This window comes from Durotheca rogersii (genome assembly GCF_024521655.1).
Source record: "Durotheca rogersii strain YMJ 92031201 chromosome Unknown GGS23scaffold_11, whole genome shotgun sequence".
Classification (NCBI taxonomy): domain Eukaryota; kingdom Fungi; phylum Ascomycota; class Sordariomycetes; order Xylariales; family Xylariaceae; genus Durotheca; species Durotheca rogersii.
The window spans coordinates 1,069,886-1,085,401 of record NW_026251242.1 but is presented as its reverse complement, the minus strand read 5'-3'; the positions used below and the strand labels follow the sequence as shown (position 1 = coordinate 1,085,401).

The 15,516-nt window shown below is 57.0% G+C and overlaps 5 protein-coding genes across 5 annotated transcripts; 2 read left to right on the top strand and 3 right to left on the bottom strand.

Annotated features, from left to right (window-relative positions):
* Positions 1-338: 338 nt before the first annotated feature.
* Positions 339-664, top strand: GGS23DRAFT_597262 (uncharacterized protein; the record flags this gene model as incomplete). Its single annotated transcript, XM_051518596.1, has 2 exons — positions 339-403; positions 544-664. The coding sequence occupies 2 exons, from the start codon at positions 339-341 to the stop codon at positions 662-664; spliced, it is 186 nt and encodes a 61-aa protein (XP_051371670.1).
* Positions 665-1,252: 588 nt separating this feature from the next.
* GGS23DRAFT_597261 (siderophore iron transporter mirB) lies at positions 1,253-3,279 on the bottom strand (the record flags this gene model as incomplete). Its single annotated transcript, XM_051518595.1, has 5 exons — positions 1,253-1,820; positions 1,877-1,999; positions 2,072-2,324; positions 2,394-3,004; positions 3,071-3,279. The coding sequence occupies 5 exons, from the start codon at positions 3,277-3,279 to the stop codon at positions 1,253-1,255; spliced, it is 1,764 nt and encodes a 587-aa protein (XP_051371669.1).
* A 4,677-nt stretch (positions 3,280-7,956) lies between these two features.
* Positions 7,957-10,619, bottom strand: GGS23DRAFT_570320 (feruloyl esterase). Its single transcript, XM_051516507.1, has 3 exons — positions 9,960-10,619; positions 9,486-9,892; positions 7,957-9,414 (listed from the first exon to the last, which is right to left on the bottom strand). Exons 1-3 carry the CDS (start codon positions 10,243-10,245, stop codon positions 8,572-8,574), a joined length of 1,536 nt encoding a protein of 511 aa, XP_051371668.1. The 5' UTR covers positions 10,246-10,619; the 3' UTR covers positions 7,957-8,571.
* An 858-nt stretch (positions 10,620-11,477) lies between these two features.
* On the top strand, positions 11,478-13,116 carry GGS23DRAFT_605435 (MFS general substrate transporter; the record flags this gene model as incomplete). Its single annotated transcript, XM_051519753.1, has 3 exons — positions 11,478-11,522; positions 11,617-12,556; positions 12,641-13,116. 3 exons carry the CDS (start codon positions 11,478-11,480, stop codon positions 13,114-13,116), a joined length of 1,461 nt encoding a protein of 486 aa, XP_051371667.1.
* Positions 13,117-13,577: 461 nt separating this feature from the next.
* GGS23DRAFT_570315 (RNase III domain-containing protein) lies at positions 13,578-15,188 on the bottom strand. Its single transcript, XM_051516506.1, has 3 exons — positions 14,445-15,188; positions 14,108-14,343; positions 13,578-14,040 (listed from the first exon to the last, which is right to left on the bottom strand). Exons 1-3 carry the CDS (start codon positions 15,022-15,024, stop codon positions 13,891-13,893), a joined length of 966 nt encoding a protein of 321 aa, XP_051371666.1. The 5' UTR covers positions 15,025-15,188; the 3' UTR covers positions 13,578-13,890.
* Positions 15,189-15,516: the final 328 nt, after the last annotated feature.

Genomic DNA, 15,516 nt, shown 5'->3' with positions numbered 1-15,516 from the left:
TGCTAGCCAGAATTAGAACCAGCGACACATATACAATAACATCCGTATCATCGGTTCCATCGTAGGGGTGGGTTGCCAACTTGCATTAGAAGGTTATTGGCCAGGGGCAGATGCCTATTTAACAGCAGTGCTGGCGAATTTAACCGGCTCCCCACGCACGAGGAGGGCGAAATGAGCATTACACCATCTTCGCGGAGAGTGGTAGGTTGGGATGGATATAAGAACAGGGCTGAGATATTGCCATCATAAGCGGCCCGCGCCGTGACGGCGTTCCTCTCTATCCAGGAGGAGCTAAAGCAAAGAAAGACTGCTACCTATATCGACGCCGACTCGCAACCATGGTGAAGCTGGAAGAAGTGATGAAAGCCATAGCCGGGACCTGGCTCTGGATCAACGGGACATCGTACGTTTCTTGATTCCCTAGACTTTCTCTCGGCCCCTTTACCACATCGCCGCTGGCTCTCCGACGCGCCGCGCGAACGTATCCGTGATCACATCGTGCCGTACCGTGTCCCAGCGCCCCCCCCCCGCCCCCTAGCCGAGCTGGGTCGGCCGCGAGCTCTGGAAGAACTACACCCTGCTCGACGCCCGCCAGACCATGCGCTTCGTCGCCCGGGCCTCCGACGGCAAGGCCACCGAGATGTACTTCCGGCGCCTCGGGTGAGCGCACCCGCGGAGGCGTCAGACCACGGGCGGATCCCCAATCCCATCCTTTCCCTGAGAGGGAGAGGCCAGGAATCCTCTTCATGAAGTTGGAGTTGATGGCTGCGCACTTGTTCAAGTAAAGCTCCGTTGGTGCATAGCTGGAGGGGTCGGGGGTGGCTCTCGTTCTCAGGTTATATCTCGTAGATATTGTCTCTTCTCATCAAGTCTTCAGCTGCCACGACCCTATGCATTCGATGTTGGACAAGCATTATTGCAGAAAGCACGGGACGCGTGAGAATTCACACTCTCTACACAAGAGTTGCGAATGGTATATTTCCTAGGTATCGTCATGTCGTAGCACTCCCCGCATATGACAACAAGGCCCACCAGGCCCCGATACTCAACGTGGTATAATATCGAAGCCGTTCATCCTCCATGAGAAGACTTTAGCCTCAGAGTGCCCCCCAGTCGTCCGAAGCTTATCGCTAGGATCGCCGGAATCCGCAAGAAACCAGATTCATCCTGAGAGAACACCCACTACATCTCAATAATTATGACGATAGAGCTTCTTAAGGCCTTTTGGATAAGATTATAATGGCCATCACGTTTAGAACACGTTTCCCCTCTCCTTCTTCTCTTCGGACTCAAGCTTCTTGACGTTGATGTTCCTCCAGATAAAGACGGTAGCGATCACCAGAGGTATAAGTGCAGAACCGACGATGACCATCTTCCTCATGACATCGCCGTACGCCGCGATTACAGCGTTTCGGATGGGGGTCCCGAAGTCGTACGCCATTTGTTTCTGAATGTCGCCGTAGATCTCAGCCGTCAAGTGCTTGCTGTCCTCGGGTAGGAATTCGTATAGCTTGGCGGGGAGAATGTTTGTCCACATGCCGCCTGCGATTGCGTAGCCGACGGAGGAGCCGACGGAGCCAAACAGGCCGTAGATGGCGAGAGCGACGGCAACATCTTGGTGCCTTACCGACGCCATAGCAGCAAGGACCCCCGTCTGAGACAACACGCCGGCGCCGAAACCAACAAGGACCTGGCACATCACGAGATAGCCGACTGGCGAGGAGGGAACTCGGAAGTAGACGATGAGTGCGGTACCGAGCAAGTAGATAGGGGCGCTGGCAAGAGCCGGGTATTTGACGTGGCCAGTCCAGCGGATATACCTATACGAGACGTTGTTAGTAAACTGCTCAAGCCGGAGGTATTTTGCGATACGTACAAGGCGATGAATGGGCCAGCGACGTAGGAGGTGAGCGAGTAGGCGTTCAGCACGTAGTTCGAGATAGTGATGTCCAAGCCGTGAACAACCTGAAGGTAAGAGCTGTAGTAGGCGTCCCAGACACTGTACCGAACGTTAGCCTCAAGCAGATAATATCTATGCAGGGATCAGGGGCGAGGATAGGGATAAGCTAACAAGGTAGTCATGAAAACGAAGAAGTGAGACAGCACCGATCCCAGGAACGTTCTGTCCTTGAGGAATTCGAAGGGGAAGAACTTGACGCGGGAGAAGTATTTCTCCCAGACCGCGAACGCAGCGAGGCCGATCACGCCGAACACGATCATGATGATGATGCTAGCGCTCCTCCACGAGTGCGAGCTCGAGCTCACAAGACTGAACGGGAGGGTTATCAACGTGAAGCCTCCGGAGATGAGAATCGCGCCGACAACTAGGCAGGTCGAAGCGAGTTAGCGCAGAGCGTCTCTGGGCACAAGGCCCTCGCGTCCAGATTACTTACGGTCAAACTCGATGACATAATGGACGAAGGACTGCAGGCGCGTGCGGCCCGATTTCGGGCGAATGAGGCCCATCTGCCTCGCCTTCCGCTCGTGGTAGTAGAGGATGACAATGACCGGGATGGAAGACCCGAGCAAGATGATGGCGAAGGCGCCGAAGGCCCATCGGAAATTGACTTGCTCGAAGAAGAGCTGGGCGATTCTGGGACCGGCGAAGGTGGTGGCAAGGTTAGGGGTGGAGTTGAGGGCGAAGATGAGACTTCGATTCTTGAGCGTCGTGATATCGGCTACGAAGACATCGACGACGAAGCCGAGGGCCACCTTGCCGACCCAAGTGAAGACCTGGGCGGCCGCGTACGTCTCGACGTTCTGGCACGTGGCCTTCATGATCATACCGATGGTGATGAGAAACAGGGATCCGATGAAGCCCTCCATACGGCCTCGGATATCGATGATCTTTCCGAGACTCAGCGTGACGACGCCACCAATAACTCGCGCGGCGATGTTGATGACTCCCAAGAGTCCGTGTCTGGCGAAGGCGGATGTGACGTATGGCGACAATGCGCCCTCGACGGACGACAACAGGTCGGAGACGAACGATACGATCCATAGCCTATATGATTGCGCATTCTTAGTACCCGGTGCCGAGAAGATCGCGCGGTGATGCGAGTCCACCTACAAGACGAAGGTAGTCCATAGCGCCCTCTTAGACCAAACCGACGTGATCGCTTCCACTTGCTTGATACCCTCGAGCACGTTTGACGAGTTATCGTCCGAGTCGACCTTGGAGTCGTCGGCCAGCACAGCGTTGGGCGAGCTCAGGACGACGTCCTTCTCGACATCGCGACCGTCGGGGGCGGGGGCCCCAGCGGGGGGAGCGGTCGCCATGGTGTATCGTGCGTGTCTTCCTTTCCGAACCACACACGCAACGACTGAAGCAGGATGTTAATCTAGGGCGTGCGCGCACTGCGTAGGGAAAGGAGAGCAGAGACGGAGGAGGGGAGGAGGGAGAGGCTGATTCGCAATATTTATTCAGCAGTGATCGACGGATGCAGCGTACTTCTAATGTAACATAGCATAAGCGATGCCTACGGCTGCAAGACACAATCCCTACCCTCTCCAGGGCCAGAGTCACCCTTCTTGGCCTACGAAAGACCACTAATTGGCGACAGGCACAACCGATGTGGCTTGATATCAACACGCCAAGACCCGACCTTGTCCAAGGCGTACATGTAGGTACCATATTTCCCTCACTGCTACCCATCGACGTCTGAATTCCTTCTAAAGCGTCGTTGTTGTCGGCGATCGAGATAAAAAAAATTTTTTATCAGATCATCTGATAAGATGGATGGGTGGGGGAATATAACAGGGGGTCGCCGTTGAGGCTGCCCAGTTGGGACCGTAATACATGTGATAGCGTCCGCCTACGGCCTATCACGGTAGGAGTACGGGCCGTATCTCGGACGCGCACACATCCCAGGTAGCATGGAGTGCCCACTGCTGGTGTATCTTGGCCCCCTCCACATCGTCCCGAGCCTACAGCTACATGCTGGCCCTCGGCCAATATCCCTACTCAGGTATGCTCCCATCGACGGGATGGCAACCTCGGGCTCCCTGGCAGCATCTCACACCTGCCATCTGTGGCCCATTGTTGCTCCAGCGTCTTGGCATTAGTCACCGCTGCAACTCGAGGGTAGCGAGATGTCTGTCTCGTGTTGGAGAAGCCGGTAAGTAACTGGACATCGCAGAAGACAGCCAAAGGAAAAGGATGAGCCCCCATGGTCTCGGCGGGACAAAGCAAACTCAGCTCTTAATTATACGAGGCGAAACTTGGCGGGACGGGTAAGCAAGAGATACACGAGATCTAGATCACCTTAGGGCATCTTCGTTGCCTGTCGGCTGACTCTAGCACCAACGCTCTGCCGTTGAACAGTTGACATAAGCGGCGGCTTCCGGCGCTGGAGACTTTGTCCCATCTTCTTGGCTTATGCCTGTGTAGGTGGCCAGCGGCTACGATTCCCGCGAACTAGGTCGAGAGGGAAAAAAAAAAATCAGAACTCGCCTGGCCGTTATCATATTTCAGTGGCACGCATCTAGCACGCCCCTGCTGCCCCGTCCACATCTGCACCATCGCAACGCGATTTTCGCGCCACATCCTACCCACGAGTGGATCGGGCTCATAACATCTGAGCCTGGGGGGTAGGCGACGCCACGAGGCCGGCAGACATTTGCGGGAGCCCGTGGCAAGTCGGGTAGGTATTATATCGAGGACGACATCCCTTCTAGCTAGCATCGGAACCCATTTACAACCGTGTAGGTAGGTAGGAAATATTTGCTCCCGCGCTCCGATATTTCGTCGAAGGCCCGCGGTAAAGACTGGAGTTCACAGGAGGCAGCGGGCCTCATCCAGCTCTCGACGGGCAAAACCGGCACGTGCTAAGGACCCGAGTCATCACACCTTACCGGAAGAGGATCCAAACCCGGTGCCCTGGGTAGGTCGCCTAAGCTAATATAACCGCCCGTGGGGGGCGGGAAGCGAAGGGCTTGTCTCTGGTCAAGCTAACCAATCACCCTGGCAACACGCCCTTGGCCTGTTAACGTTGGTATCTGTCTGGGTTGAGTCGATGTCAAGATCTGTCACCTTTCCAGTCCTTCGTCAACTCGACCTTTCCCCAGCGCCTAGCAATATCAGCAGATAATCGCCGAACGGAGTATGGGGCCGGGAGGTCGTGTTAATAGATGCTTAAACATGTACCCACGCATTCTCAGCGGCCAAGGGCGACAAAGCAGAGCTACATTACTGAAGCAAACTGAGCAAAAGTCGGAATTCAAGGGCGAAAACTGTTACATCTATAGTATCCAAGGAGGTGGTGACCGTTCCTTCGGGCCGCTAAAGCTGGGAATAGCTGCAGTAGAGCCTATGACGGTGTGTCCGTTTCCCCTACGCACGCTCGTTGTTTTTGGAAGGGGGTTTTTTTACAACCACGCCAGTCGTCGGTTATGCACAAGACACGCACATGTGGTTTTGGCCTCAACCGCTGAATCGCCCAAACAGGATGGACCAACAGCAAAACTTCTATTAGCTCTTATTCCCCATGCTATTCGGGGGGGAGGGGGCCTCTAGCTGCAGATGGACATCGCTAATGTCGAGATTCACACGCCGCCTTCGCTGAGATCGTCTTGCGTACGCAGATGAACGCCTACACAGGTGCACCCAAGTTATGCGTAAAACACCCCTGTCGAGTAGCGCTTCCGCGATCGGCCTCTTCCCCTTCATTCGTGGACTTTTGCCCCTGGCTAATGGGGAAGTTGAAGGTATCTAGTGTCACAGCTCATGGGTCGGTGCATGGATGCACGAAGGATGTAATACGGGAACCTGACACCTAGTTGGCACAGCTCGAAGTCGAAGTGCCTTCTCGCCGGAGAATACCCAAAGGGGACCTTTTGCATTGCCCAGTCGTATTTTCTCATATCTCGGTTCGGAGGAAGGTATATTGATCGGTTCTTCTTTTAACACCGCCCCAGCCTACACCTACCTCCTACCTCCTCTAGATACATCTCCGTGTATTCTTGACATAAGCGCATAATGTGCGAAATTACCTCGGAACATATCGTAAAAGCAACATCCATTGCATTCTGAAAAGAAATGAGGTTGCCGTGGCCTATCAACAACAGGGTCTAGCCACGTAACTATGCCAGAGCCTCAACTAGGATTAGACACTGCAGGATGATGGGAGAAGTGAAGAAAGAATTCATAGGTCCTAGGAAATCGGGAATGGACGGTATCCAACATACCAATAGTCTTTGGCGAACTATATCAGATATACTCGGTAGTATATGTGTCGTGGTATCCCGCCCATTACTATAGGCATGGGGCCTTTTAGTTCAGAAGGGATTCTCGATGCACGGCTCTGTTTACCGAAGACTGGAGAAGCTATCCGGCATGCCACGCCTTGGTCTTTCCGATTAGCGAGGTGACCGCATCACAGAGGAAGCCTCTATTGCCACAACCAAGAAACTTCGGTGTGGCTAGTGATACCTACATCCCAGTCACATCTCGTACCGTCATGCGTGGGATGGCAGAGAAAAAAGAGAGAAAGAAAGAAAAAGAGCTAAGGCATTCCCTGGACGTTCCTGGGCAACTCTGGAGCATGTTAGTGCCCACACCAGGGAGCTACACGCGCACTCGCCGCCATGGGTCGATCAGGTGGTTTCCAGCCCCGAACCGGGGGTGGACGGAGGATTACGGAAACTGACAGCTCTGTGACCGGTAGGTAGCTTTCACCAGGCGATACTACGCATTTTCAGAGCCGCGTGTCGCGTGCCCCCCTCGAGCTCCTGGATGAAGAAACAGAATGGGGAGGAGAAGGAGGAGGAGGAGAAGAATTCTGCGTAATTTACACCCTCCTATCGGGTGTTACCACCCTAAAGTTATCCATCAGGTCTCTGGCAACGCCGGCGGTTTACGGTGGTGAAGCTCTCTACAAACAGCCGCAGCACAGGACGTATAATAGCCGTAGCAGATTTCCTAGATCTGAGTGTGATATACGGGCGCCCGAGAAGGAGCGCCAGTTCGGGGCTGCGATTATGGTTAACATTAATGATGAGGCAGGTTTCTCTGTGCGCGTGAAATTAGGTAGGTATTACTTCCGTAACTACCTATGTTTTCAGGGTTAACCCACATCCCGAAGCATCAAAACAAACTCGGCGGATTGTGCCTGACGTACAATAGGTGGCTGATACCATCACGTAGGCCCCGGGAAGGGCCTGTCGGCCTTTCTAGAAGGAAGGCGGCCGATGGAAGCGAGATATATTACCCTCCAACTTTCCCAGGTCCCGACCATCGACGACACCCCTAGCAAGCGCTATGGACAAGCCAGCGCCAGCCCGACATCTGCCCCCTGTCAGATATCACCATGGGAGACCCGGAGGACTGGGACTGCGCGCTCTTCCACGAGAAGCAGTGCCCCTCCTGCCAGCAAAAGATCGAGCAGCTGCGCGGGAGGCTCGAAGCCCAGTGGAGACTGACAATCATACAAGGCGCCCGGGTCATGCGTCAGATTGATTCTGCACATCGAGAGGCGTACCTCTGTGCTTGCTCACGCCGAGTTCTGGAACTGGAGGTCGCTCCAGAACAGAATCATAGCCAACCATGCCGCCGAAGTGGCTAGCAACAGCTCCCTGCTGCAGACGAGTCCCGAAGTTAAGCAAGAGGATGTAGAAGAAGGTTAGATAGAGTGAAGAGGGAACATCTGTGCGTCGTTATTGCGAGTGACATCCAGCACAAGTGAAACAACCGTCGATAGGCTTTCAACTGTATACCTGGGTATATGAGGCGGACGGAGGAAGTTTCTTACTATGGGCGTGAATCGGAGACGGTCCGGCGTTAGCTGAGACGAGACAGCGGATTGATTGTACCTATCTGTTACGGAGGAGTTGGCGCCCCAAGTGGCTTCACGGCTTCGAGCCACACCTGGGTACGTAGGTACATCACGTGCAGGGAGCGAGTAGCTTAGCCTATTTATACCGCCTAATACAGGCACCTACCTCCCATAAATGCTGGACGCAGAGTTACCTATCATCATCTTTGCTAGCCGGTTCAGCAGTCAACTAATAACATCACCGCTACGCCTTTTCGCAACGTATTTGTCAAGCTGTCCATACCCCCGAAGCTCGTTAACTTCTTGGTGACGAAAGCCCGCTTCGTGTTCCGGGCGAGAAACCGCCTACGACGATAATCTACGCGCTAAGGGAGGCGTTGTCGCCCTACTCGCGGCGGATGAGAACTTCCCGCCTCCTCCGCGCGAGATTGTCACGCTGGAACTAAACAATATATACGAGTTCGAAATGCCTCACGGTGTAGAGTGCATAGGTCGCCCGTCCCCGGTCGACCCGCCGTTGTGTGTATGGCATCACTGCTGCTGCTGCCTGCAGCTGGCCGAGCAGATAGTCACGCAGGTTCTTACGTACGACCGAGTGTCTCCAAGATTGATTGTTGGGCAGCATGCATCTATCTAGCTCTCTGTTACGGACTGAGAGCGGTGATATGTACACCGGAAGCCGGAGAGTAAAACAGTCGAGAACCGCAGCCCCATTCCCCTTCTTCTGTCTGCTGCTTCTGTCACAGGAAAATGGTACCTAGACACGTAGTAGGTTTCTACGGCTCCATCCGCGACCAGCTCATCCCTCGCACACGAACGAATTCCAATCATTCACGTTGCCCCCGCGGAACCTAGCCGTCCGAGGCCAGGGGCACAGCTTGCTCGTCTTGCCGGCTCGGCCCTCGTCCGCCGGGTCCGTAGCCAGAATCTCGGTGGGCGCGTGCCCGGTCTCGACCCAGCGTGCGACCGCATCGAGCGCGTGCCAGACGGCCGGCACCTGCGGGTAGTGAGAGGCCGCGCCGCAGTGTCCACCGCCGGGGATCATGAAGAGGCGGAACCAGGCGCCGACGTCGCCGCCCGACGACGCCTCGAGCTGCCGTAGGTGCTCGATCGGCCAGGTCGCCGCGTTGAGCGGGTCCGCCCAGCCCTGGAGCACGATCATCTTGCCGCCGGCAGCCGCGAGCTGCGACAGGTCGGGGCTCACGGCGTCGATCCGCGCGCCGATCCGCGCGTCAAGCGCGTCGACGTCGGCACCCCAGTCGAACTGCGCCGCGTCGTATGACAAGTTATCGAAGAGCATGTTCTGCAGGATCGGGATCGAGAAGGCCTCGACCAAGACCCCCTCCTGCACCATCCACTCCGTCTCGCTCCCGACTGAGAACCCCGGGTACAGCGAAGCACCTGATCGTGCGTCGGCGGGCCCTGAGTAGATGCGTCGCGCCGCAGAGACCTGGTTCGGCGTGAGGCATTCCGACGAGTTTCCTGTTGTCCCCGGGGATCCGCATTCCAGTGAGGCGACATCGAAGTCACATAGTAGCGGATTTTCCAGGACGCCGTCTTCGACGCCGTCGATGGTGTCGCACTTGGCTAGGACGGCCTGGGTTATCAGATCAAGTGCGGTTTGGGGTAAGAAGGCCGAACCCTAAGAGTTGGAGTTATTAGCATTTGTCTAGGTTAGACATCTCCGCTAGGGACGACCGCCGGCTTACCCACCTGCGTCACTTGCGCGTTGTATAGGAAAGACAACGCCAAGTGAGAGTACCAGTTCCCGGGACCCTTGGCCACGATGCCGTCGAACAACCCCGGGTGGAATTGCGCGAGAGCAAAGCCTTGCGCACCTCCCGTCGAACAGCCCTCGTAGTAGCTATACTTTGGGGCCTTGCGATAGAAGGCGGTCGCTATTTGTCTGGCGGGGGGTGTGAGATACGCGATGGAGTTATGTATCCACGCCCTGACCTGCTCGTCGTCGTGCATGTACGGCAGATACACGCCGGGAGCACCACTGCCGCCATTGTTCTCAGAGGCCAAGTGGCCCGCGTTGCCCCCGGCGACCGCATACCCCTGGTTAAGATTGAGCGTAATCACCTGCGTAGGAATAGTACCTGCCATTCCTCCGTTGCCTGCATCCAAGCTTCAGTGTCATTCAACGCCGTGGGACTGCAGCCGGGTGGTCTTCTGCGCACCTACCTACTACTAGGAATCTGCCGTTGTACTTCTCGACACTCGGCAGCCAGAGCTCGAAGATAACCGAGTTATTCCCCTTCTCGCCGTACGGAACTCTGCCGACTAGGCGGCATGTTGGGATCGTTATGGAAGCATTTTGGGGTATGTAGGCCGCGTCTAGGATCGTCACCCCCGTACCACCCGTATCCGAGGCAAATTTGGAGCAATCTTCCACCTTCCAAGAGGCGTGGTGGTTTAGAGTGCGGGCGACGGCAGCAAGTAGGAACCCAAACAGCAGACCAACCCCCATCCTGAATATTCAGTCTCTGGCGACCCAGACGAAGAACCCCGTCTACGACGTAGAACTGGCGAGTATGGAGCAATTCGTAGTCGATAGATGTAGCTCTTTGTCGTTAAGTATCCAGCATGCGGCCAATCACCTCTCATCACGTGAAAATGTAAACTCCTACGTCTCCCTCGTGGGCGATGCAGGCTTATAAGGTAGGTAGGATTCCCTATGTGACGCCTCGAACGATATTGTATTTTATGTGCAAGACACCGGCAAAAGCCGGTCACAGGTCCCGTTCGCTATCTTGGCTGCAGCGTGAAGATTTACAGAGATGGTCGTGCCCTTTACTTACCTACCCCATGTATACCCATGGGAACCCCGTGGGGATTGTGGAGGTATTATGTGAGTGGCATAGCTCAACCCGAACCCGTTTTCCGCCAATGGGCGTCGGATCTCCAGACTCGCGCCCGGCCTGCGAGCGTGGGACGACGGTGCTGAAATACACCGACCCGAGAGAGGAGATGTCACCGAAGAGCGACCCGGGCCTTGGAATCGGGCCTTGGAATTGGCTGCTATACCTAGGTATTATGCGGCGTAGATGATACACCCCTGCTCGATGGAGGGTGACATCTCAAGCAAAAGCAGCACCACATCGACGACCATTATGACCCTTTGAGAAGAGACGGACCTGAGTGGACCGGGAACATGATTCCTCAATAAAGGGCCGATATCGTTAGCCTCCACGCTTCGAAATAATCGTACGCTTCCTCTCAACCCTGCCCGAACTGGTCACCTCGACAAAATGAACGGTGGGAACTCGCCTTCCATGCCGCAGATTTATTGGTGGGCGAGACACACGGATGGGGGTTCTGCTGTGGTAATCCGTGGTAAAGAGTCCAGAACTCCATGATCAGCACCCCGGCAGTGGATCACCTCATCTGTATTAGCATCATCTCCACACTCCCCGCGTATGTGGCATGGTTTGCTTCCCCCCCTGTATATTGTCATCCTAACCCCAGCCTCGTGTACCCTAATGAGCGCTGCCTTGAAACCCCATTATTTGCTCGTGTTTCCGCGTCTTCTCCCTCACTCCCTCGAGCGTCTCAAGCTAGACGGACCGCGTTCTCAGTCGTAGATAGACAACGCCCCGCTAAGCGGACTCGTCTTCCTATCCGTCCTGAACCTCCTCCCTTGGTCAAAGCTTGCGCCGTTGGCTCTCGACGGCGGGGATATTGCTCGAGGAGTTCGCAAAGATGACAGACCGCAAATTTGGCCCTGATGTCGAGAGCGGAAAGGAGGTACGAGAAGAGCGGGAGGGACTCTTGCCGACCCGATTCCGCCCTGTGTTTTCTGTCTGAGGACGCGCTCCGAACTGACGCCTCTTCGCTTTAGGAACTCGGCGCGAGTGTCGTCCAGTATGAGTCCTCGGGCTCGCCCATCAGCGACGCCGAGAAGGCGCTGCGATGGAAGCAGGACAAGCGCATCGTGCCGCTCTCGGCAGGCATCTATTTCTTATGCTACCTGGACCGGTCGAACATTGGGAACGCCAAGATCATGAACTCATCGACGGGCAACGATCTCATGACGGAGACGGGCATGTCCAACTTCGAGTACACGATCGCGCTCATGATCTTCCTCGTCGCGTACGGGCTGTTCGAGGTGCCGTCGAACATCCTGCTCAAGAAGCTGCGGCCGTCGCGCTGGATCGCCTTCCTCATGTTCTCGTGGGGCGCGCTGACGATCGGGCTCGGCGGCGTCCACAGCTACGCGTCCGTCACCGTCGTGCGCTTCCTGCTCGGCGTCTTCGAGGCCGGCCTGTTCCCGGGCCTCGTCTACTACCTCACGTTCTGGTACAAGGCCGAGGAGCGCAGCATCCGCGTCGCCTTCATCCTCGCGTCGGCGACGCTCGCCGGCGCCTTCGGCGGGGCCATCGCCTACGGCATCGGGCACATGAACGGCGCCGGCGGCCTGTCCGCCTGGCGCTGGCTCTTCATCATCGAGGGCGTGCCCTCCTGCATCTCCGCCTTCTTCGTCTGGTTCCTGCTGCCCGATTACCCCGAGAGCGCCCGGTGGCTGACCACCCAGGAGCGCGACCTCGCCGTCGACCGCCTCCGCCTCGAGGGCAGCAAGGGCCACCACAAGGCGATGACCCGCGCCGAAGCCGTCCAGACCCTCACCGACTGGCGCCTCTGGGGCCACTACGTCGTGTATTTCGGCATCTCGACCCCCTTCAGCTCCTTATCCCTCTTTACCCCCTCCATCACCGCCGGCCTCGGCTACCACGACCTCCAGGCGCAGCTCATGACCGTGCCGCCGTACGCTGTCGCCTACGGTAAGTATTCGACGCCTAGATGCCACGGCGCCCCCTCCCCTCCTCCCCCCTCCCCTTGAGCTCACGGCTAACTCGCCCGGACAGTCGTGCAGATCCTGACGTCCTGGTCGGCGGACCACTTCAACGCGCGGGGGCTGCACTCGGCGGCGCTGGCGACGGTGGGGGCGGTGGGGTTCCTGGCGTCGGCGGCGCTGCCGGCGGAGGCGTACGGGCCGCGGTACGGGTGCCTGATAGTGGCGGCGTCGGGGGCGTTCGCGTGCATCCCGCCGCTGCTGGGGTGGCTGTCGTCCAACATCTTCAGCACGGCGTCGGTCGGGCTCGCCATCGCGCTCAACATCGGGCTCGGCGGCGCCCCCGGCCAGATCGTCGGCGTCTGGATCTACAGGGCCGACGAGGCCAAGGCCGGCTACCCCACCGGCCACTGGACCAACGCCGCCCTCCTCCTCATGGTCGCCGCCGGCTGCCTCCTGCTCCGCGTCTACTACGCCCGCCGCAACCGGCGCATGCTCACCGAGAGCGGCGCCGGCGCCGGCGCCGAGGTCCGCCTGTTCAAGTATTGATCGGTAGGTCGGACGTACGTGTGCGTTCTTGGAAGATAGACGCGTCTGCGATGGTAGATAGTACGTCGAATATACCTACCTGCTTGCGTAATGAATTTAAACCCAACTTGGGAGCCAAGACTTGATAGCCGCAAGACAGGGTTAAGTTAGTCGGAAACAAGTTGTTTCTTTCTCGCGACCACGCTAAACAGAATGTACCCCGCGTAGCATCACATAGTATCGCGGAGAACACCGGCGGAGGTGGTATTCGAGAAACGTATGACGAGTCTGAGTTCGTAGCATGCGGCTTATTTAGAGGTTGTTTTCTCGGTGAGAGAAGAAATAGAACAGGAGGAAGCAGAGCTATTCTAATGAGAGACGGAGGTAGGTAGGGGCTTAATGTCTCTCACATAAGCAGCCATGTCCGTATTGACAATTTCTACCCAGAGCTCTCCCCTTCTTTATACACCCCCCCCCCCCCCCCCGTCCCCGCTTCCCGCCCGCGTTTCTTCAGTTGGCCCACGCGAATCGGGTTTATCACGGAAAGTATGGCTATATAATGGCGGCATCAAGTCGCTTGTATTACCTTGGGAAGCCGGGCGAATCGGCAGCAGTCCCAACTCGCTGGTCAGGAATTTTATCCTGTATTGCACGAGCCGCGAGTAGATAGGGGGCTCCACGTGCTCCTCTTGGAGCGATGGCAGCGGCGGGCGGGCGGGCGACTGGGTTGCAATTCGTACACTATCTGGGGTATTTTTTTGGTACAGAAAACGGGACGATACATCCGTTGGTCGCCTACCACGCCGGCTGGACCCTCTTGAGCAGCTTCTCCCTCACGATCCAGCTGGCATACTTGCCCCCCTTGTGCAGGGAGATGGCGCCGATGATGCCGTAGATGGCGCCGGCCATGATGACGTCGTACCCGGAGCCGTCGAGGTTTTCCGGCTAAGGTGGACAGGGTCAGAAGGCGGCGGAAAACGTCGCGGTGGAGAGAGGTCGGGGCGGGTCTCACCATTCTCGGCTTCCACCGCACAACCTCTGTCAGGCCAGTCTCCATCGCGATCCGCGTCAGCGTGTTGTAGTTTAACACGTCGTTCGGCTGGAAGGCGGCTAGGCTGTCGATGCTGCGAAGCGCTGGGTCGTCGTACGGCTCTCGCCTGCCGGCAAAGGGATCCCCTGGCGTGGCTTGAATTCTGGGCGGGGACGTTATGATGGACTGCGTGCATTCGAGGATGCATATTTGGCGGCCTGTATCCGAAGATCAGCAACGGTGTGCATAGGAGTAATAACGGCTCCGGCCCCGATCCTGGCCACGGCGCGGCGCGGCGCGGCGCACGCAGCTGGCCTACCTAGGAACGCCAGACGGTCGTTGAAACCTCTCCTCCCCTGGTCGAAGCTCTTGTGGGTGACGGCCAGCCACTTGAGATCTTCGGACAGCATCCGCTCTCCGCTGCGGCCCAGGAAGGAATTCAGCGCGGCGTCCAGCTTCTTGGGGTCTTCGTTGACCCTCCAGATGGAGCGGGTAGGGTCATGGGTGATGTGCGGCGAGAAGGGAGCCTTCATGCGTTCGGGCGTGTAGGACCATCGCGGCCGCGATCGGACCTCCCGGTATGCCTCGAAGCGGCGGGGAGCGGACGTTGAGAAGTTTTCCTCGGAATGGTGGGCAGCGGAGGTCGAGAAGTCTGCCTCGGAGTGATGGGCGGCAGACGTCGAAAAGTCTGCCTCGAGATGGTGGGTAGTAGATGTCGAGAAATTTTCCCTAGAGTGAGGAGTAGCGGACGTCGAGAAGTTCTCCTCAGAGCGGCGGGCGGCGGATGTCGAGAAGAAGAGGGCGGCGGGACGGCGCGAAGGGGGTTCGCACCGGCTCCTGCATGCGCGCACGCCCTGGCGAGCGAGCCGCGCGGCGGGCCGGGCCGGCATGAGGGGCATTGGGGATAGTATCGATGATGCTCTGTTCGCCTCTTCCGTCTCTTATCGTGGCATCCGCGGCGCGGACACAAAATGCAGACTGTCGCGATGGGCCGGGAAGGGAAGTGGGATGAGCATCTCGACTTTTTCCCAATCGCAGCGAGGAGACGGGCTTGCGTTGTCGAGCCAATCGGAGCACGGCAGCATCCACTGCTTTGACCCGAAGGTACCTTTCCGTCGAGTCATAGGTACCTTTTCATTCCGTATATGTACCTGGGCTCTAATGCCCAGAGGCTATATTAGCACCTCCGATCGCCAATCTCCATCTATCTCAGGTACCTCCAGTAAGTGCGTTTAATGAGTGCTTTAGGCGGGTTAACTTGGGTACTCACCCAAGGTACCTACAAAGGTACCTAAGGTATTCTGCCCCTCCATACCGCATAAAGTGATACCACAGCTGCATTACATGCATATAATGCCTATATAGAGTATCCGCATGCCGATAAGACATTA